Source organism: Cydia fagiglandana, chromosome 23 (genome assembly GCF_963556715.1).
Source record: "Cydia fagiglandana chromosome 23, ilCydFagi1.1, whole genome shotgun sequence".
Lineage (NCBI taxonomy): Eukaryota > Metazoa > Arthropoda > Insecta > Lepidoptera > Tortricidae > Cydia > Cydia fagiglandana.
Genome location: NC_085954.1, coordinates 4,718,306 through 4,740,837, shown reverse-complemented (window position 1 = coordinate 4,740,837; position 22,532 = coordinate 4,718,306). Strand labels below are relative to the sequence as shown.

Here is a 22,532-nt window from a genome sequence, read left to right as displayed (position 1 = left end):
ACGCACGTAGCGTGCGTTTCGTGGCTCGTGGCTCAGGCGTTAGCTTGGTCCGATTCTAACTACCTACTTACATTCAAAATTAAAAATTTCAAGGGTCACTGAAACATACTTTCTACAATGCGTTTTTTCATGCCGCAAAGGAGCATGCGTCATAATGGTCCAAAAGAGCTTTTTTCGAAAAAAAATTGAAGACCTGAGCCTCACAGATCCTAATCTTTTTAATCTGGTTCTTCCAACTCAAAATCACTAGTAGGTACCTATATTCAATCCTGATGCTAAAAAAGTGTTCCAAATATTTGTGGCTTTCCATCACATAATCCTTAGGCTTCAAGTGCAATATGGTCCTTTTCAACAGAACTCCTGATAAAAAAGGACCATTGTCTGATGGAAAGCCACATTTGTATAGAAATTGTAGATTCCACTAAGTAGGTACATCATGCACGTTTGTAAGCTTGAAGTACTAAAATACGTGACGTAGTGGAACTTATGGACCACACTGACGGTTTTAACTAGAATAAAAGAATGTCCATGGATCCAAAGTTGAATTTCAATGCAGAACTGAAATATTCATGCTTTAGTAGGTAGTTTAGGAGAGAGTACCTACATAATGCAAGCTTTAAAGCAATTGCTTCATTCCATCCGCTTAGCGAGTGCGGCAAATGGGATGTCCGCTCGGGATAACCACTATGGTCGTATTTTCCGAATATACACAGTTCTTAGATCTCCAAAGGGCCTAGCTAAGGTGCCAATCATTTGCGCCGTAGCGAACGAAACGGTTATCTCTCTCTATCACTCATCTAATTAGTGCGACAGAGAGACTTAGAGTTTCGTTCGCTACGGTGCAAAACTGAGTGCCTAGCCAAAGATACCCATTCTTATCTATTTCCAGTACATATACAGGGTGGCTTAAAAATATCTGCATTCCCGTTGCCAGAGAGGTTTTGGGATTATACTGAACTACTTTTACTATGGAACCAACCACGAAATCGTGAAAAAAAAAATTTGCTGTTTCAAACATTTTGGCTGGTCCATTTTCTATGGAAGGGTAAATTTTTACTTCGCAAAAGTTGCTCAGTGTAAATCCAAAACCTCCCTGGCAACGGGAATGCAGTTATTTTTTAGCCACCGTGTACACGCAGAGTGTAGTTTCGTCGTCAAGTTTAAAATGGTGAAAATTAGAGATACTTACTAATCCTAAAAATACGTGTGACATAACGTACCTCATTGGATTCGGAATGATGTATGGAAATATAGCAACAAAAAAAAACCGGCCAAGTGCGAGTCGGACTCGCGTTCCTGGTTTCGTATATAACACAATTTTTGGTATCGTCTTGGGTGGTCCCATTCGTTTTTCGTCAAGTTCTTAAATTAGTCCTATTCTGCTTTCGTCACTCATTCTACATTGAAAGCCACCGACGATTGTGATCAATGAAGAATGAGTGACGAAAGCAGAATAGGACTAATGTAAGAACTTGACGAAAAACGAATGGGACGACCCAAGACGATACCCAATTTTTAACACATCATTTATTTTATGTAGTTTTTCCAAAATTTTAGAATCAGTAGTAATTTCAAATTAATTGGTTCAGTAGTTCCGGAGAAAATCGGCTGTGACAGACGGACAGCCAGACAGACAGACAGATAGACAGACAGACAGACGCACGAGTGATCCTATAAGGGTTCTTTTTTTTCCTTTTGAGGTACGGAACCCTAAAAATAAGCTTACAGTAAATAAAATACGGACAGATTGGTTGTCCGCACATAGGGTTTGCAATCCGGATCCGAAATGTATGAAATTATCCGGATCTGGATCCGAATCCGCGGTTCTTCGCATACATTTTAGATCCGTGCATCAGTCAGCTAATCAAATTGATAAAATATAATTTTAATTTAGTTTTATATTACCAATAAAACTAAATTAAAATTATATTCCTCAAATAAATCAATCATTCATTATAATCATTATACATGCTAGTTAGCATGTATTTCAGAGTTTTCAGGGCGAAACATTGGATAAATAATGGAAATAAACGTATTTTCTTTTTGTAGGCACTATCAATTAAACAACATGATTTTACTATGTACATGAGTATATATTTACAAATACTATACTATTTTTTTTTCATCTTTACAGGGATGACGTGACGTGAACTGTCCGTTGTCCGACGTTTATTGTTTTTGATGATCAGCTAAAAACGATCATAATTGATTATAGGAAAGGATAAAAAAGTTTAAAAAATCTAGTCGAAATTACAATAGTTAAAAGTACTTGAAATTAAATGTTTTATGAATACCTATATTTATGAATAACGCCATAAGTATGTATGTTAGTGTAGGTCAAATTTTGGAAGCTAAATAAGGCTTACTAGCCGATTTCCGATTGAGTTGATATTTTGCACTCATAATACAATGACAATATGCAATATTATTATGACATAGAGCTGATTTGATGATGAACACAGAAGGTGTCTATGGGAACTCTGTGATAAAACAACGCAAGCTAATTGTGTTTGGGATTATTAGATTTGTCTGAATGTTGTTGTTTGTTGCCTATGGAAAGAAAACTGCAGTCATTGATAATAACATATACCAAACCAAAAATGTTTTTTTTTACCAAAAACTAATTATTGACTATAAATTAACACAAATTATACTTTAACCACAGCTCATCCCGTGTTGAGTTCATTTAAATAATGATAACTATACATAGGAATGAATATTATATTAATTCTGTAAAACAACAAAAGACGCCCAATTTCTCTCTTTCTTTATAGTTCCATCGTTGACTATGCTAAAGATAATGTGAAGGACTTTTTGAACAAATTGAACTCTAGTAGATTGAGTTAGCAAATCAACCTCCTGGCTCCAACATCAGATGAACTAAAAGTAAGAAGTATATATCTAGGACTGAATCAGGCAAACGGATATACAATTTGTGTACAAAAACAACAATTCAACTACACTTTGAATAAATATACCACCTCTGTTCCATCCTGGGTAAATCTTAAATAAATCTGTAACGTACCAGGCAAGTCTGAAATTTCGACGCATTTTTGGTTTTTTGGAACTCTTCGCAGAATGAGCTCGGGGACGATGCAGTTCTTGTAAAAAGATACGAGTTTTGGTATCATATTGTGTATAAAGTCCTCGTCTCGGTCTACTTCGATTATAGTCATATTTATCCCAGGGTCAATAAAACAGACAAAATAACATTTTGCCATGTCAGCAATACGCAGTTGTCCTTGCACCTAGTAATACAATATAATAGTCATTAAGTTATAACTTTTATTTGATAAATGTAATCCACGAAGAAAAATTATATAAACTAAAACACTACAAGAACAAGTCGAATAAGTTGGGATTATGTTTACACGCATATTTAGATTTGTTAGTATTGTATTTATAATTAATATTATCTGAATAAAGTTATTATACACAATAAAATACTCACCTGGTAATAATAATTATGGTTTGTGTTCATAACCAATTTACCTTCCTTATTATATTTCAAGCAAAACTTATTTCCGCGGCTTTCAGCCGCGGTTTCAATGCTTTCTTGGCTTCTTTTCAGTGATGGAAAGCATTTTATTTCAAGTAGAGCATTCTCATCAATAATGATACCTAAAATAAAAATTTATTGAGTGGTTTTAGGAAACTACGATGCAAGTAAAATTTTTTTTCGGATTGTAGGCATTAAACTGAAAAATTTCGACAAATGGATCTCATCAATCTCATGGTCACGTTACACTGGAGTTTTCGAGATGTCTACATGCTTGCGAGTTGCGAGTAACCAGCAATCGATGGGAATTGGATGATGATGCTTATTTCAGAGAGACATGAACTCTTGTTTTGACTATTTTGGTGTTATAGGTCCTCGCTTTCAGACTATGAACTCTAGGTACTAGAAATGAAGTAGAGTTTTACTAATGCTGTAACTAATGTAATGCGACATGCTAGTAGACAGTCTAAAACATTTGGGCGATAGAATAATAGTTTCACTTTAATAATATTAGCATTAATAAGACTGCGCTTGACTGTGCTTGTCATAGTTTCAAACAAAGATTCTTTGCAGATACATATTTACCATCTGGACTTGCGCCTAGGAATCCGTATTGTTTATCAATAAATAAACCCGCACGTTCCACTTTTTTATTCGTTGTGGTTTCAAAAAGAGTCCTTGCAACAGCTTCGTTATGCTGCCCGTATTTCATATCAGATGTTAAAATATTGTTTTTATACAAAATTTGTTTCACGTGATTGTGGCAAGGAGTTTTATTTCGTCGTTTGCATACCTGGTTAGAAAAAATTATAGTCTACAGAAAACAGTTTTGAATGATTCACGGTTAGTTTCACTAGACTTATATCGACCGGGATATGGACCGTGATAACCTTTTGTAGTGATATCCGAATCAAACACGCGTAGTGACACTGTGAGTTTAGTGTGCGTGGACATACCAACAAGTGTGAATACGACTAGTGGTATTATCATGCCGCGATCAGAAAGGGATTAGAAATAACAGATTTCCATACACTTACGTCAAAATCAATATGGATTGACAGCTATCTCAATCCCTTTCTAATCGCGATTCAGTAATAACGTTGAAAGCGAACGCAACCGACGCACACGAATACCTAAGGGTAGAGCGAGCGCGGTCTACTACACCTATACTGAGACACCCGCCCGCTATCATCAGTTACTAGGGTTTGCAATCCGGATCCGATATGTATGAAATTATCCGGATCTGGATCCGGATCCGCGGATCTTCCCATACATTTCGGATCCGTCGTGCAAACCCTATCAGTTACCCATAAACAAGATGCATGTAACTGCGTGAAAATATCGTGAGCTCGAAATCAATACAAAAGGTTCTGTTCATATTCCGGTCCAATATGTCCAGTCTACAGATAGTTGCATATACATTTCAGACAAGTTCATAGGAAAAAAAATGTAGAGTAAATATGTTGCTAGAGTGAGACCATCAAGAAAAGTCTGCAACTATTTTGATAGCATACGCAGTGCAAGTGTTATTTATAAGTCAAAATTTCATGAAAGTTTGACGTTTAAAATAACACTTGCACTGAGTTTGCTAACAAAATCTTTGCAGACTTATCTTGGTCTCAGGAAGAGTAATTAATTACCATCCCGAATTGGCTTGCAGTCAATCTATCACTCCTGATCACGTTGTAGAGTTCGTTATCATGCTGATCTTTAGTTTGTTGCTCTATTTCAGCGATTTGGTCGGGTGTCACTTGCAGTTCCATAAGCTTTTCTTGCCCTATTCTTTTTATATCTTCTCGGCTCAAGTCAACAGGATCGCATGCTTTGGGACCATAGTCTTTGTCGGGTTTAATGACAGTAGGTTTAAAATTGCGCGTCCTTGGACATCTTTGGCGTCGCATCCGGATAAGTTCTTTCCTTTTTATGTAAAGTTGGAAATGTTGGCCAATATTATGGCTGGAGGTTTTAAGCCATGCTTGTTTGTGCCAACTATATCCAGTCGTTTGTGACAAACCTAAAAAATAAATATAATCTTTAGCAAAAAAGAGCCGACTAACTACATATATTAAAAATCTCCATCAGTAAGCCTTCATCAGTATGACAAATGATGTTTTCATCACACTCGCTCAGTAAATGTGTAAATGCACGCAGGTTTAGCGGGAGTTATAGAAAAAGCGTTCTCCCTAGGGAGTTATGAAGTTTCTAATGCGATAATTGACAGTTTTTTGTCTTTATACTTAATTTTTGTATCGCAAGTGTAATGAAAAACATTAAGTATTAGTGAACCTGAAACCTTTAAAGAGTAACCTCGATTTCATCAGATGTTTTCATATTAGATCCTGACCTGACGAAAATGATCCCAATCAAATCAGTACAAGATCGTCTCAGTCAAATCTATCCAGTAGTCTGTTAAAAATGAAGACATTGGGTTGAAATGAAGACCATATACTTTTATACTTTAAATACTTAACTTCATAAAAGAACCTGTAGCACTTTCCTCAGAGGTATCACTGAATCCTGAGTCACAGGCTTTGTCCTAGTTCAGGAAACAGGCTCAATTACAATGAAACTGTTATACAAACCTAATATAAGTTTTTTTCTACTCGTCGACTGTAATTCTTGCATTAGGATTTCGATTACCAAACTGCAATTGGGTATTTTTAATGTATGGGCTCCTAACTCAACTATAATAATCATTGAGTCTAGAAACGCGCATGTGACCCCCTTAATATAGTAACATCCATAGACTACGAAAACCACTTAGCGTTGCTTGCTAGTCTCCATAGGCTAAGGTGGCCAAAATTATTTATTATCATTTATTAGGATTTGCAAGACGGATCTGAAATGTATGCGAAGATCTGCGTATCCGGATCCAGACCAGGATAATTTAATACATTTCGGATCCAGATTGCAAACTCTTGCTCAGATCAAAATGTATAGGGTACTTCCCGTCTTACACTACAAGTACATGGAAAAAAATGAAAAGTATATATTTGTAAAAAAAATGCAAAAAATAAGTAAGATTTGTACGGAACCCTCGGTGGGCGAGTCAGACTCGCAATTCTTCGGTTTTTATCTAATTGTTCGCCAATGGTTTTGATCTCCATTAATTCCAGCATTGTGCAATAATATCTTACATAACGAAGGCCGCAAAAATATCTGACAGATCTTATATGTAAAGCTATAAGAGCGTATCACATATTTTTGCGGCCTTCGAAGAGAGATAAGATATTATTGAAAGCGACTTCCCTGTTAGGCCATCAAACCAAGGATAAATGGGGGAAATAATTCGTGTATAAGCGTATTTTGGCATAGTTGTTGGGATGGTGTATTAAATAACCGACTAAAAGTGAAGTGGGGGTGAAGCTAACGGGTAGGGCGAGTTTAAAGGTCCCTTTTGACAGTTTTTCGTAAATAATTCGTAAACGGTAGCCCTTAACAAAAAATAGTCTCATACGTAAATAATCTGTTTGAAATTTCCTACAAAGTTGATATTTAGGATGTCCCAAGTAGGGTTTGTAATCCGGATCCGGATCCGCGGATCTTCCCATTCATTTCGGATCCATCGTGCAAACCCTAGTCCCAAGAATAGCACGCCAAACTGACCCCGGAGGTAGGACACCCTAGTACTTTTATTATGTTGTTTAATACGCCATTCCTTACAACTATGCTAAAATACGTTTTACACACGAATTATTTCCCCCGATTAGCAATTTTTGGTTTTCGTTGGGAGAGCTATGTGGACGAGTTAGTACAGTGGACCACATAGGTATGTGGAAAAGGTAGGAAAGTGACGATGTAGGAATGATGAAGAATAAGGACTGTTATAATAATATCAAGTAAATAAAATAAAATAATGACAAGTTGAGAAGGTGACGAAATAGAATTGTGGACAAATCGGTCCAGAGCCCCTTTTTGAAGCCCATTATACAATGACAGTTTGTGAAATTAGCTTAAGATATGACGGTATTTTTTTTTTGTTCACTTACCTGCAAGAAGGACTCTTCTTTGATACGAACCACCTTTTCCAAGGCTGAGTCGCTTGCCGCAAGTGAATTTATTCACCAAGCTCATAAAGTTTTCTGCTACGTTCGTGGTCTCATTACTCACTCTGTGGGACTTAGATAAAATATGTTCATTAGCGGCACAGATGTTTGCCCAAACTCCAGGTGCCTTGGTTGTCATTATTGTCACGAGATCTTTGTCTTCATTTACTTTTGGGTGTTCGTCATTGGCCTCTGTGTAATTACAATAATATGGTTGACACTCCATGTGACGGCCGTAAACGTGATAGGCCACGTTCTTCAAATCTTTTCGAAGGCGATTCGGATCTTTGTGACAGTGGATGATTACTTTTCTTGTCACAATGGTCAAATTCTCAATTCTTGGCTTTAGCATATTTCTACCTAGCAGGGGTAGCTTTGTATTAGTCAAAATCTAAAAACAAAAACCACAAATATTTACTATGATATTATAACTTGTTAATAAAATCCCTTCATTTTTAGGGTTCCGTATCCGTACTTTATTTATTTATTTCTTATAATTAGGTAAACAACAAACAATAATTTAAAAATATGATCTCAATATGAAAAACAGCAGAAACGTTATCTTTATAGTTTCGTTAAGTCTGTCTGTTCGTCTGAAATTTGAAGTAATATTTTCTTTTGAACAAATAAACAAACAGATAATGAGTCCTAAACTATGTGCCCTTCTATTAGATTCACAACATGTCCACATAACCCAGAGACGGGCAAATTTTATTCGAATGACGAATAACGAATGAAAATAACAAAAATTATCGCGAATGACGAATAAAAATGTCACATGATTATTGAATAATTCATCCGCGAATGATTTATTCGTCGAATGAATTGCCACGAATAATTTTATTGGAATATCTTATAAAGTTTTCACGGTTTCGAAAGATTTGGCAACTGTTGGCTCGATTCGGGAAATGAATTAGAGATTCACTAGATATGAAATAACAAAGAATGTGACGTTCCAAGGTAAAAGGTACCTTATGGCGGTTGGCATTTAGGTCACATAGCGCCGCAATAATATTGGAGCGGCGTTAATAATAGCGTAAGCGCCAACCGCCGTAAGGTACCTAAATCATTCGCAAATAAATCATCCGCGAATAAAAATATCGCGAATTATTCTTTATTAGAATGATCATTCAGATAGAAGTTTATTCGAATGATGCCCATCTCTCACATAACCGCACGCACTTAATAATTACCTTATACAAGCCCGCGGTATAATTTTTGACGAGGTGATTTTTGCATTCGATTTTAGTGACTTTATGTCCATACGGTATATTTTTTTTTATATGGGCATAAACGGATGAATCGCCGTCACCAATGAAGGATTTATATTGCAGTCCATGCATTTCTTCACTTTTTTTAAAGCCTTCAATGACTATGTCTGCCTCCATAGCTGTCAGGAGAAAAATAGTAACTTAAACCTTAATACTGTAGTCATGGATTTGTAATAGCCATAAAATTACAAATAGAGATCTGAGTTAAAACGAGAACAAACTTTAGTTCAAAGTATTTGACGGATTTATCCGTCATATATTTGATTTTCTAAAATTGTCATATATTGTATGGATAAATACCTGTATCATATGACCGTCTTAGCATGATTTATTTAGCACAAATTATGAAATTAGTAAAAACAGTGTGCATGAATACAATGACACCCCAAAAACTACTTTAATCGTTTAAATATTTTTATTTGTAAATATTTTAAATTTTATAAAAAACACATATTACACTTAGGGTTTGCACAAAGGATCTGAAATGTATGCGAAGCTCCGCGGATCCGGATCCAGATCCGGATAATTTCATACATTTCGGATCCCGGATTGCAAACCCACACTGATACTGACACAAACACACACACCCTCTAAACTGACAGAAACTTTCCCGATTTTATTACGAATTAAGTTTTACGACTCACGGCCGACTCCGCGTTCTCGGAGAAGACTGGCTTAAGTTGACATCAACAATTCAACATCTTCTTGTGCGCATCGGCTAAAGATGTTTAGGTGTACTTATGTCAACATTAGCCAGTATTTTTTGAGACCACGGGGACAACACCGTCCTCCAAACGTCGGAGGTGAATTTAAAAATTAATTAAATACGCGATAAGTCCCGTTCAGTAAATGAAAAAAAAAACACGAAGGTACCGATTTGTAAAAATGCTATCCAACTACTTTAGTTTCTTTATATTCAGACCTGTAAATTAATCCATTCTGTATGATGAACACAGAATGGAATAACTTAAGGACTGTTCAGTTTACTAAGCGGACACTCTTACACCTCTTTTAATCGGCGAATTTAAAATCAATTGACGTACAGCTCATAACAATATAATCAACAATCCCTTATTTATCAATTGCTACATATTTGTTCCCATAATAGTCAAATATTTTTCCCGAAGGACCGAACAAATTTGGAACATAGCAAGTTAGTTCTGCAATAAGGATGCACAGGCTAGTATTCACTGCGAAAAATCGTAAATATGTACATATTTTCCAAGTTAAACGTGAATAAAATAATTAAAACATTTGGAGAGCATCATATGCTTGAAGATTTTACAAAATCCCGGCACAGAAGCGGCCCGGCCAATCCAGAAACAAAAGTATTGTCATGCGGCTGTTAAAATCAATAAATTACTTATCGGTTCGCGAAATTCCTAAGACAGCAGGCGTTAGAGTAGGCACAGATTAAAATATAAGAAGTATGTACAATAAATGGACCCATAAAAAGAAAAAAATGGACAAAAGAATTACAGAGCAGCGAAAACAATCGAAAAAAAGAAGCGTCAAACTGTACTACATTTTACATTAAGATAAATTTCGTAGCATTTTAATGGACAACGGAAAATGCGTAAAATGTTGCTGTAGTACGTTACCAATGGCCCTGATGCTACCATGCCGTTGTAGAAGATCATATATTCGACGAGGAGAGTAACATCAAAATTGACCAATTCATGAAGAAAGTCCTTGTCTGGCAGGCAATTGGTTCCTGTGGCCTTAAAAAGTTTGTTCTATTTTGCGACATGAACTTTGGTTGCGACATTTACAGAAAATAATGCATCTAATAACGAGTACTATCAGTCTATCAGACGCATAATGTCACCTCTTCATTTCGGCCTGATTTGGCAAGTGCCCACTATGCTGGTCAGAAAGTGAAGCTACTGAATTTGAAAAACATTGATTTCGTTCAAAAACAAGTCAACTCATCTAATTGCCCGGAACTCCACTCCATCGAGTGGCACTAGACCAATGTGAAGATGCGCTTAAAAAAGGGTAGATGAGAAGCTAAAACATTGAAAGAATTCAAACGAATGTTGTTTACAACTTGTCAAAAAGTGTCAAAAACTGATGTGCAGGCACTTGAACGGCGCAACCGTGTAAAAGTACGAAAATCTTACCGATGTTATTATATTATACTATATTTATATTAAAATGTTTTGCGTTGGTTACCGTTTTTATTATATTTATCTAAATAAAGCGATTCCAGAATTAGAAAAATGTAATTTATACTTTTTTGTGTGTCCGCTTAATAAAATGAACAGTCCTTATACGTGGACTGAATTCCGTACCAACGAGTCTATACGTGGAGAACTCGGCATCAAGCGGCTGAAGCGGCGTTTATAATGTTTGGTGCAGTCTCGTATCCTCACCTTTTTTGGTCACGTATGCCGAGGTGGCTATTGAGCGACTTGTGGTCCTGGGAAAGGTTGAGGGTACCAGGCCACCAGCAAGATCGCCTATGAGGTGGACTGACCAGATAAAAGCGGCAGTAAATGGCTTATCATCACTCCATGGTTGTACGAGGAAGGCGGCCATCAGAGAAGAGTGGCGACGTGTTGTGAAGCTTGTCACCAACACCTGAAGTGATGATCACGACTACTCTGTCAAGAGTGATACCGACGAAGAAGATGATGATGAATAAGTAATGAAACGCACCTGTTGAAGGTCCATTGAAATTTTTAAAACAGACATGTTCTGTTGGCTTCATATTTTTTTTCTCGTAATATTGGCAGTGGTAACAATACTTATTACGTATCCCTAGGAATAAGCACTTCTTTGTTTCCTTTCCAATAATACAAGCCTAAAACAGTGTAATTAGCATTAATAAAGTATAATAAAGTCCGCCTTTTTTGCGTTATCTGTCGTGCTGTAGTAGGTAATAACTATTTATTAAATGAATAAATAAATACAGAAATACACATACCTAGGTATGTCTCACGTTTTACTTTCATCCGAATCATCCTATATCGGATCGGGCAATGTGAAAACTCTCTAAAAACTATAACACTAGACACAAAATCCTAGACTTTGTGATATATTACACCTACATATTATGAATTTGTAAAATCATTTGTGGCTTTCTATCAGAGGAGGGTCCTTATGCTTCAAGTGCAAAAAGGTCCTATCCGAAATTCTGACAGAAAGGTCGTTATTACACATGATGCATAAGGATCCTTCTCTGATGGAAAGCCACATTTATTCTAATTGTCGCGTGGTCGTCAAGCTAGGATCTAGGTTGTATAACTGGGAACAAGAACGGGAATGGGAAATCAGAAATCAGAAATTATTTATTTGCATTGATACAGTATGGGGATGTTACAATATGGTGTTACAGCACCACACTGAAACTACAGACACTGGTGGGAATGAAATTACAGTTTAAAAGGATTTCATTTCGCGTAATTTATAAATCTATTTCTTTTATATTATTTTACCTCCTACAATATCCTCATTGTAGATGCTAAAAGTTGTATATGCCACACGAGTCCATATTTTTTTTTATCTCATGTCTTAGGTCCCACGCTACACTTAAGATTCAATTACATATAACCACACGCTATACTCTCGTCATTTGCCAGTCGGACTCGCGCACGAAGGGTTCCGTACCATAATGCAAAACAAAAACAAAAAAAAAAGGTCACCCATCCAAGTACTGACCACTCCCGACGTTGCTTAACTTTGGTCAAAAATCACGTTTGTTGTATGGGAGCCCCATTTAAATCTTTATTTTTTTCTGTTTTTAGTATTTGTTGTTATAGCGGCAACAGAAATACATCATCTGTGAAAATTTCAACTGTCTAGCTATCACGGTTCATGAGATACAGCCTGGTGACAGACGGACGGACGGACGGACGGACGGACGGACAGCGAAGTCTTAGTAATAGGGTCCCGTTTTACCCTTTGGGCCAAGACCATGTTGGCCCGCGACTTTGACTTAACTGTCATAGTATAATATAAATGATAGCATTGAAGCTATCATTTGGCATAGGTTTCATAAGTATTGAGGATATGGACCAAAATTACTCGTTGTCCTTTGGTTACTTAATTATAACAGTGCCTATTACCATTTTTATTACGATATAGGTAACAGGTATATCTATATCTAGGGTTTGCACGACTTACCGAAATGTATGGGAAGATCCGCGGCTCCGGATCCAGATCCGGATAATTTCATACATTTCGGATCCGGATTGCAAACCCTACCTATATCATATTAAGAATAATGAACGATTGTATTTTAGTAGTAGTAGTAGTAGTAAACACTTTATTGCACAAAACAAGTACATAACACAGAGAGAATACAATAAATGTGTACAAAGGCGAACTTATCCCGTTAAGGGATCTCTTCCAGCTAACCTTTAAGTAACTGAGAGATACATATGAAATGGTAGTCAAACTAAGATAAAATGTACATGACGGCGAGACTTAAAAGAAGTAGCTATAGAAACTAAAGTATAAATTCGTAATGGATTTTCTTTTGAGATAGCGCCACTCGGCTTAGTAGGGCAGTACGTGTCCTTCAATTGACATTTTGTGTTATTGCCATAACCTCTTTAATTTTGCCTTCAGCGACGCTACAGACTGACACTGCCTTAGCGGGGATACAACGCGTTCCATAGCTTCACAGAGTGTATCGTGAATGACTTTGACTTATTGTAAGACCGGTGTTTGTGGGGAGGAATAGCGAGCGATAGATCCGCACTAGATCGCAGCCGGTGGTCACTTCCATCCGCCAAAAACCTAAACCGTTCTGCAAGGTAAGTTGGAGAAGAGGGGCAGAACAGCACCTTATAAAGTAGAGATAAGATGTGCAAGTCTCTACGGCGGCGGATAGGTAACCACTCAAGCTGATATTTTTGGCATGTTACGAATAAATAAATTATTCTTATTGTCTCGCATAACATGTAAATTACTGATTAGTCCCCTAATATTCATTTATTTATTCATGTGAATCGTGTAAGGAATTTATAGGTATGCTGGAATGGGACGGGAAAAAATATGTTGTCAAAGTACATAGACCGGAAGACAGTGACACATTTTACTGGGTCATTTGTACCAGTATGGCGGTTCGTCAGGGGTCTAAGTACGTAATGAAGGAAAGAAAAATGATGGTCATAGCGCTGGTACCGACGGCCCAATCGCGTGGGCGTTAGTCGAACGTGTCGGATAAAATACGAGTGTCGAACGATTTGTTCCACAAAAATCCTCGTATTTTTCGATACCTAGTCCATAAAAAAGAAGTAGGCGGTAGACAGCCCGCCATACTGAGGCGAACACATTAATTAAAAAAAAAAACAATTCAATCATTTGTGCCAAGCTAATTTTTGCACAGGTGATCATCGTCGAGCAGCCATTCATGGACATCACCATGCCATACTTTTCGGATGGTTCCAAATGGCCGCCATACCGCAAGGGAGTTAATTTTTTTTTTGCTAAACGATCACTGTCTCTCGGTCTAAAAGTAATAAATAAAGTTATCTTACCATTCCAGATGATGAATTATAATTATGACCATATGATCGTTTGAGCCAACCTCCATCGAGATACACTGTCGTATATGGCAATCCGTTCTCGTTAATTTGTCCCTTTTGAATGGCAATGTCTCGTTCTTCTTGTCCAGCTTTCATAATTACTTCAGTTAAATGGTTTTCCCAAACCTCCCCCAATTCTTTTTCAATGGAGCGAAATTTATTGCTCGACATTGTTGGGATATCCATACAGCTGGTAAGGTGTGCTGTAGCAGCGTAGTAGCTGCCGGCCGATACTGTGCCCCATACGAAGGCTTTATTAATGTCTTCATTTTTTTCAGTCGAATTTTTGAAGACCTTTCCGCAAATCTGACATTGAAATGTTAGAACACTATTAAACCCGTTTCTAGTCTCTTTGACAAATTTTATGGTCGAACCTGGGCAGCTGTTTTTGTGCCTTTCAACGATAAAAGCCCATTGGAGGACATGGTTAATGTCCACAATCCGATAGCCAGATAGATCGCCTAAAGTTTCGTGGGGAACCGTCTCTACCAACAGTTGGTGACTTTCCACGTCCGGGTCAGGATTTGGCCAGTTTACTTCGACCTGTTTTGCAGGTGCTTCATCGCCAACTGCTCGAGGTGTGCTTGAGGTCGACGTGATTGGGGCTTCAAAACGAACAGTTGGTGGATTCTTATTTGCGTACGTTTTTAGTGGGATTCTGTAAATGATGATTTGATGATATTTCAATTTCAAGATTTTCAACAACCGGCCAAGTGCATGTCGGACAATAGTGACGGAAATAGTGTGGACATGAAGAAGAGACCTTTAATTAACATACATACATAGGGTAAACCCTCCAGTGAATAAATAATTACGTTCTTATTTATTAAATGAGGATTCATTAAATTGCCGATAATTATTGAAATTAATAATGAATGCTGAGAAATGATTTTTCAAACTTGGATAATTCCTTAAGTGTTCATTCACTGGAGGTCTTACCCTACCAAATTTCAGCACTGTTCTAGAGATTTCGAGGTTAGTCCTACTGCGATTGTGCTATTACTTTATACCTACTGTACGATTCCTACCGCGGGCGGCTGAGTCGGGCCGCGCCGGGAGCGCATTTTCAATGTGCTTATACATTGTGTAGGTATAGCAGAAGCGATGGAATCCGTCGGGAGTCCGGAGCCGTTCGCGTCCTCCAGAAGCCGAACGGCTTGCGAGAAAATGGCTCGGTTCGGCCGTGCCTCTTTAGCTCCTACATTGTAGTACGCCTTGCAGGACTACGGAGCAAGAAATAGCTCACACACGGTACTGTTTTGCCGTCCATCATCAGTACTGCTTCGTTTCTCACAAGTGTCGGTCTACTTACTCTTGAAAATGTTACGCATAATAAAAAAAAAAGAAAATAGCTCTTCTGCTATGTATTTTCTGCAGAAAAATAAAAAAGAATGTGGGAAAAAAAACTGCTAAAAATTCGCCAGAGAGCGTCATATTTCTTCAGTATTGGTAATAATTGTTGCAATGCCTATTCCTCCATTATTTGTTGGAATGATTGGGTGATTTCTGGTCCCAAAAACAGCGGGTTTCTTTATAAATTTCAAAAAATGGCGCGCACTGTTATCATACGTCAAACACGGTAGTCCGCAACGTAGGACGACAAAGCTGCTATAGAAATTTTGTTGCTAAAACCTCGTACTTATACTGTACATGAGAAATATTTCGTAGTGTGAACCTAGCCATGTTTTGTCTGTGACCTAGCCTTACTTGGTTTTAAGACCTATCGAACATTGTGCCACACGCAATTGATTTTACTGAACAAAAAACATTCTTCTTTACATGTATGATGGAGTGCCACTCCTAAAAATATTGTTTTCATCTCAGCAGCTCGAACGGTACTTTGCTACTTGAAACATACATACAATCACGCCTATTTCCCGGAGGGGTAGGCAGAGACCACGGATTTCCACTTGCCACGATCCTGACATACCTCTTTCGCTTCCTTCACTTTCATAAAATTCCTCATACACGCTCGCCTGTTTAGGGGGCTCTTGATCTGGCCTTTTTTCAGGATTTCCCCAATATGATCAGAGAAAGTCTGCCGAGGTCTACCCCTTCCAATTCCAACTTCCACTTCACCCTTATACACTCTCTTTGTTAATAGCCTTTTTTCACTCATTCTTTCCACGTGTCCAAACCATCTCAATTCTCAACATACCTTTCTCAGTTGTAATGTCAATTCTATACATTGTTGTTTTTAGGGTTCCGTACCTCAAAAGGAAAAAAATGGAACCCTTATAGGATCACTGGTGCGTCTGTCTGTCTGTCTGTCTGTCACAGCCTCTTTTCTCGGAAACTACCAGACCAATTAAATAAGTTGAAATTTGGTACACATATGTAAATTAGTAACCCAAAGGTGGACATGTTTTTTTTAATAATTTTAATATACATAGATTCGAAGTTATGTAAGACTAGGCGGGCCCGCGGCTCCGCTCGCGTAAATGAAATAAAGAGTTTGTCTTATGTTTAGTTAAATATCGACATTAAATATTATGTATTCAACTCTGCCAGGGTTCATAACTCTGTGATAGGGACTTCTTATTTGTAACCGTTATTTGGATAACTTAATTCGCATATTTCTCAATAAATAATGTCTAACAAAACTTCCGTGAGACACAGACATATCGAGCACATCGAATCTTAAAATGTCGAGCGTTTTTCGACTTAAAATACGTGAGTGACCCGTTCTTAATATATTTAATATAAATAATGTCATTTGAAAAAAGGCAAGATTGTATTTTTTTGAGTGACCCGTTCTTAATATATTTAATATAAATAATGTCATTTGAAAAAAGGCAAGATTGTATTTTTTTAAATTATTATTTATTTTTATAAGCTCAGTCCAGTCAGCAAAAACGTTCATTAGATTAATTTCCGCCTTAAGATGAATGTGGACGACCACCGCCCATAAATCGCCTTTTCATACAAACGTAGGTAGTCCCCATTTTCCTTTCTGGATATTAATAATACTTACTATAGTGACGCAACGACCCAAAAAGAGTCCTGGCCTCCAACACCAGATCACGCCATATTTCTCGGTCTTGCAATAGCTCTCGCCAGTCGCTATGGCCGTGGTTGAGCAGGTCTTGAGCAACGACGTCGTTTCTGCTGTACCTTGGACGTCCAATCGGGTGTCTCTCATTTCGTTGTCCCAAGTACGCTCTCTTCACGGCACAATCCTCTCCCATTCTCTCCTCTAACCTAACCTAACCTAACCCACTTTTGTTCGGTTCTGTGAGGATCGCAGTTCAAACTTAACCTAACCCACTTAAAGGCGCATGCGGTGCGGTGTACGGGGGTTTGAGCGGGAGGGGTTTGGCATCATCATATTTTGTACCTACATTTTATGGTTAGTAACCATAGTAGTTTATTTAGTTTAGGTATCATAGTGGTTTTCCGGGTCAAGGTCCGAGTCCGGGTCCGATCCCGGGTCCGAGTCCGGGTCCGGGTCCGAATCCGGGTCCGAGTCTAGGTCCGGGTACGGGTCCAAACCGGTCCGATGAGTCCGGTTCTGGTCGGAATCCGGGCCGCAGTCCAAATCATAATCGAAATTCGAAATCACCAAACGTGTACTATGCGTCGTTGAAAAGTTCTGTTCTGGTCATCATCAGCAGTTTCACTTCATGAAATGCGACAGTTTTTAATGAAAATGCTTGATTTTCTGATGTAAATACAAAAATTTCTATACGCATGCCTTTAAGATTTGAGGAGTTCCCTCGATTCCTCATGGATTCCATCATCAGAACTCGAGCTTGACAAAAATGTGGCTTAAAACTTAACTTGCTTAACAAACATAACAAAGAGGAAAAATAGCCAAACGTGAACTATGCGTCGTTGAAGAGTTCTGTTCTGGTCATCATCAGCAGTTCCACTTCATCAAATGCGACAGTTTTTAATGTAAATGCTTGATTTTCTGATGAAAATACAAAAATTCCTATACGCATGCCTTTAAGATTTGAGGAGTTCCCTCGATTCCTCATGGATCTCATCATCAGAACTCGAGCTCGACAAAAATGTGGCTTAAAAACTTAACTTGCTTGACAAACATAACCAAGAGGAAAAATCGCTTTAAAACTTAACTTGCTTGACAAACATAACCAAGAGGAAAAATCGCCAAAAGTGAACTATGCGTCGTTGAAGAGTTCGGTTCTGGTCATTATCAGCAGTTCCACTTCATCAAATGCGACAGTTTTTAATAAAAATGCTTAATTTTCTAATGTAAATACATAAATTACTATACGCATGCCTTTAAGATTTGAGGAGTTCCCTCGATTCCTCATGGATCCCAGCATCAGAACTCGAGCTTGACAAAAATGTGGCTTAAAAACTTAACTTGCTTAACAAACATAACACAGGCGAAAAATAGCCAAACGTGAACTATGCGTCGTTGAAGAGTTCTGTTCTGGTCATCATCAGCAAGTCCACTTCATGAAATGCGACAGTTTTTAATGAAAATGCTTGATTTTCTGATGTAAATACAAAAATTTCTATGCGCATGCCTTTAAGATTTGAGGAGTTCCCTCGATTCCTCATGGATCCCATCATCAGAACTCGAGCTTGACAAAAAGGTGGCTTAAAAACTTAACTTCCTTAACAAACATAACGAAGAGGAAAAATCGCCAAACGCGAACTATGCGTCGTTGAAGAGTTCCGTTCTGATCATCATCAGCAGTTCCACTTCATCAAATGTCACTTTTTTGGATGTATATGCTTAATTTGTTGATAAAAACCTAAAAATCATTACATATATGCCTTTAAGATTTGAGGAGTTCCCTCAATTCCTCATGGATCTCATCAGAACTGGGTTTTGACAAAAACGGGACCAATCTATATGCATATACATACAATATAAAAAATAATTATCAAAATCGGTCCAGTGATGACGGATATATGGAGTAACAAACATAAAAAATAAAAACATACAACCGAATTGATAATGATAACCTCCTTCTTTGAGATTTGGAAGTCGGTTAATTAGATGTTATAATGACATAACATCCATCGTAAATTTGACCAAGTCCTAGATTTTTCTCAACTTTCGGGTCAAATATCTCAGCCATTATTAATTTTAGAGAAAAGTTTATTAAGAAATAAAAATAAGTTTTTGTCAAAAATTTCATTTTTGGTACAAGCTTTTATCGCTGACTATACTTTTCTTACGACAGACAACTAATACTCATCGAGACAGTTCTAAAAACGCCAAACACAATTAGGTTGGGTTGTTTCATCACAGAGTTCCTATGGCCACCTCCTGTCTCTATCATCAGACTGGCTCGATGGTACCATAATATTGCATTGTCATCCGATTTATACATGCATGCAAAAATTTCAGCTCAATCGGAAACTGGGAAGTGGATCAAATTTAACTTGCAAGATTTGATTACACACAGACAGACAGACAGACAGACAACGGTCAGGTGAAACTAAATAAAAACTTGTAAAAAAGTGATTATTTCATCAAAATATTGTAAATTAGAGTGTGTTGCAAGTGTTTGTGAGTGAATATATATATTTGTACATAAGAAGTAGGGTTTGCACGACGTACCGAAATGTATGGGAAGATCCGCGGCTCTGGATCCAGATCCGGATAATTTCATACATTTCGGATCCGGATTGCAAACCCTAATGAATGTAGTAAATGTTAAAAGAAGTAAATGTTATTGGTAAACTTGTCAGTTAAAATGGATTTTTGCTTTTTTTTTCGTAAAACTTAGTTTTTGCAAAGTGTTACTTGTCACTTTTTGACATCTATCAATACGGATATTTAGACTACGTTCCATAGTAGCAACGTCGCCATCAAAAAGGCGTTTTGCACTATGTAACATTAAAATTTTGTTTTTTTTTTTAATTGGTATTAACTCTGAAACTAGGCGAATTTAAAAAAAAGTTTATAGGATATTTTTGTCTCTAAATATGATCGCGAATACGCTGTAAAAATTATTCGGTTTCCTCATGTTATACACCGTGACCGTGTATAATAAATGAGTTTCAAACCCTAAGTAAAAGCTAATACATGAATATGGTGCATCACATAAAAAAATGAATATAATGTTTTTTATTAAGAATTTATTAAGGACTATTCCGTTCATTGACACTTTTTTCCTAAAATTTATACTTTCCTCAAAAAATGTAAAAAACTGTGAACCGGGACATATTTCATGCAAAAGGGGGGGAGGGGGGTTGCGTCAGGGGGGGGGGGGACGCTAGTGTACGTAAAACACCATACCCTAAGGTGTCATATTACATTCATAAAAGGCTGGCTATAATTAGTTTTTTTAAAAACACAATTTGACCGAAATACACTCTACGACATGAAAGTTGGCATTTTGAAAATTGACATTATAAAACACAGACCAAACCTTTAGTTGGTAACTGTGCGGTTGGCAAATAAAAAAAAAACATTTGGTTGGGAAATGAAAATTCGGCGAAATAAAATTCCGCCAAACGTGAGTTGGGAAGTGATAATCGGCCATACCATTTTCGACGAAAAATATGAGAACCGTTTCCCTCCCTTTATTTCAGAAACGAATGGGACTCAGTTTTGAAAAAAAAAAATACAAAATAGTTCTTTACCTATATATAGATGACAGGAAAACCTATAAGAAATGTGCAGTCAAGCGTGAGTTGGACTTATGTACGGAACCCTAGAAACGCGAGACCGACTCGCACTTGGCCAGTTTTTGTATAAACTACGAGCATCTTGCAATCTCACACCACACACACTTCTCAACGCTCTCATTTCCACTGCATTCACTTGGCTCTGATGTCTCTTCTGCCATACCCAACTTTCGCTACCATACATAAGTGTAGGCACCAACACCATGATGAACAGCCAACCGTGCTTTTTGCGACACCTTCTGGCAGCTCATAAAAGCGTTAAGCGCTCGATTCACACGATTTCCAGCATTCACTCTCCTTTCAATATCTTTATCATGCTTACCGTAGGTACCGTCCCGTCCCTAGTGAACAAGGTTGCCAGTTACACAAACTCTTTCACTAGACCGCCTGATGCAAAACACATTGTGACAAGCCATTATCTTTTAAGAACGCTAACAGGTATCAATTTACTTACTCAGCATTAGTTGAACCATTATTTATCACCGTTTGGGCATTTGACGGATCGTCACACATCGTGACGTCAGGTGGGTTATTCATTTGAACATTACGCCAAGCCACGTTTCTTCTGGAATTATGATACCATTTATTATGTTAATTTCAACTCGGTCCGCAAATTTCTGTGAGTAATACTCATAGCCGCGAGGACAAGAAATATTATAAATGGTTGAAAAAGGCAGAATTACAAAATTAACAACATGGCAGAAAACCGTCGAATACGGGCAGCGCACGAGTAGTAGTCGTTGTGCAGCAGTGCACATTTTTTAAAGTTTAAATTCATAATTACTTAACTATAGTGATGATGATGATGATGTGTCATGTACAGTCACCATCAGATATATTGGAGCGGCCAAGGTGCTCACAAATATCTGAACACGCCTCTATTGTCAAGGCGTTAGAGCGCGTGTTCAGATATTGTGAATACCTTGGCCGCTGCGATATATCTGATGGCGACTGTACCTAGAAGAGCCTAGTATGATTTGATATTGACAGTGAAATACTTACGAATTGGTGCCATAATGGTGTTGTAAGGCAGCTTGGACTTGACGCCGTTTCCTTTTTCCACCTGACCACTGATGTTTCTTGTATGCAGCTTTGTTAGTTCTTGTCATGTTAACTATGTAAGGGAAACTAAGTTTCATAATCATAATGTAAATAATATTCTCCTATTCATATAGGAGAATATTATTTACATAAATTTATAAAACGATTTAAAAATAACGTACGATTTTTCTTCTTAGGCAGAAGGTATTGTGTGTTGTATTGTGAGTCGTTGCTAAGCGACGGACGTGGCGCATCGCGCAGGCGCGCGGACTTAGGCGCGTAGAGAGTGGCGAGCCGGTGGTCGCCACAGCGTCATTCCGGGTATGAACTAATGCTTAGTAGAAGTTGACCTCCGAAGGAATCGTGATTCTCATCATTTCCCTGCGAAAACGAATCGCCTGATATGAAGGCAACAATATCTAGGCTTTTGTTGTACGGACTGACATTTTTAATGACTTGACATTTATTACTTACCTATATACAATGAGTTTTGGTGTCTTCCGTATAAATAAATCGACCC

General features: G+C 37.6%; 2 protein-coding genes and 1 long non-coding RNA gene across 6 annotated transcripts in view; 1 reads left to right on the top strand and 2 right to left on the bottom strand.

Moving 5' to 3' along the window:
• LOC134675876 (heterogeneous nuclear ribonucleoprotein L) overlaps window positions 1–22,532 on the bottom strand; it is a 678,145-nt gene that overhangs the window by 270,141 nt on the left and 385,472 nt on the right. The window lies entirely within an intron of this gene.
• Window positions 1–22,532, top strand: part of LOC134675947 (uncharacterized) — a 205,412-nt gene that overhangs the window by 102,896 nt on the left and 79,984 nt on the right. The gene's annotated exons all lie outside the window — the stretch shown is intronic.
• Window positions 1,978–22,184, bottom strand: LOC134675853 (uncharacterized). 2 transcript variants are annotated; one of them, XM_063534157.1, is made up of 11 exons: window positions 21,974–22,184; window positions 21,426–21,536; window positions 14,306–15,011; window positions 11,478–11,622; window positions 8,739–8,935; window positions 7,489–7,936; window positions 5,140–5,513; window positions 4,085–4,292; window positions 3,452–3,621; window positions 3,026–3,248; window positions 1,978–2,189 (listed from the first exon to the last, which is right to left on the bottom strand). In XM_063534157.1, exons 1-11 carry the CDS (start codon window positions 22,114–22,116, stop codon window positions 2,170–2,172), a joined length of 2,745 nt encoding a protein of 914 aa, XP_063390227.1. In that variant the 5' UTR covers window positions 22,117–22,184; the 3' UTR covers window positions 1,978–2,169. The 2 variants fall into 2 exon arrangements, with proteins under 2 accessions (XP_063390227.1, XP_063390226.1); XM_063534156.1 differs by having other exon boundaries at window positions 1,978–3,248.

What these genes read in the sequence shown, in the direction of transcription:
- LOC134675853 (XM_063534156.1), bottom strand. Translation starts at nt 22,116, where the DNA reads ATGATTATGAAACTTAGTTTCCCTTACATAGTTAACATGACAAGAACT. An exon ending in ATAATTCATCATCTGGAATG is followed by an intron (nt 11,623 to 14,305) that starts GTAAGATAACTT and finishes ACACTGTTTTAG; the next exon opens with GCTTGTATTATTGGAAAGGA. An exon ending in TTTCAATGGACCTTCAACAG is followed by an intron (nt 8,936 to 11,477) that starts GTGCGTTTCATT and finishes TTCTCCTGACAG; the next exon opens with CTATGGAGGCAGACATAGTC.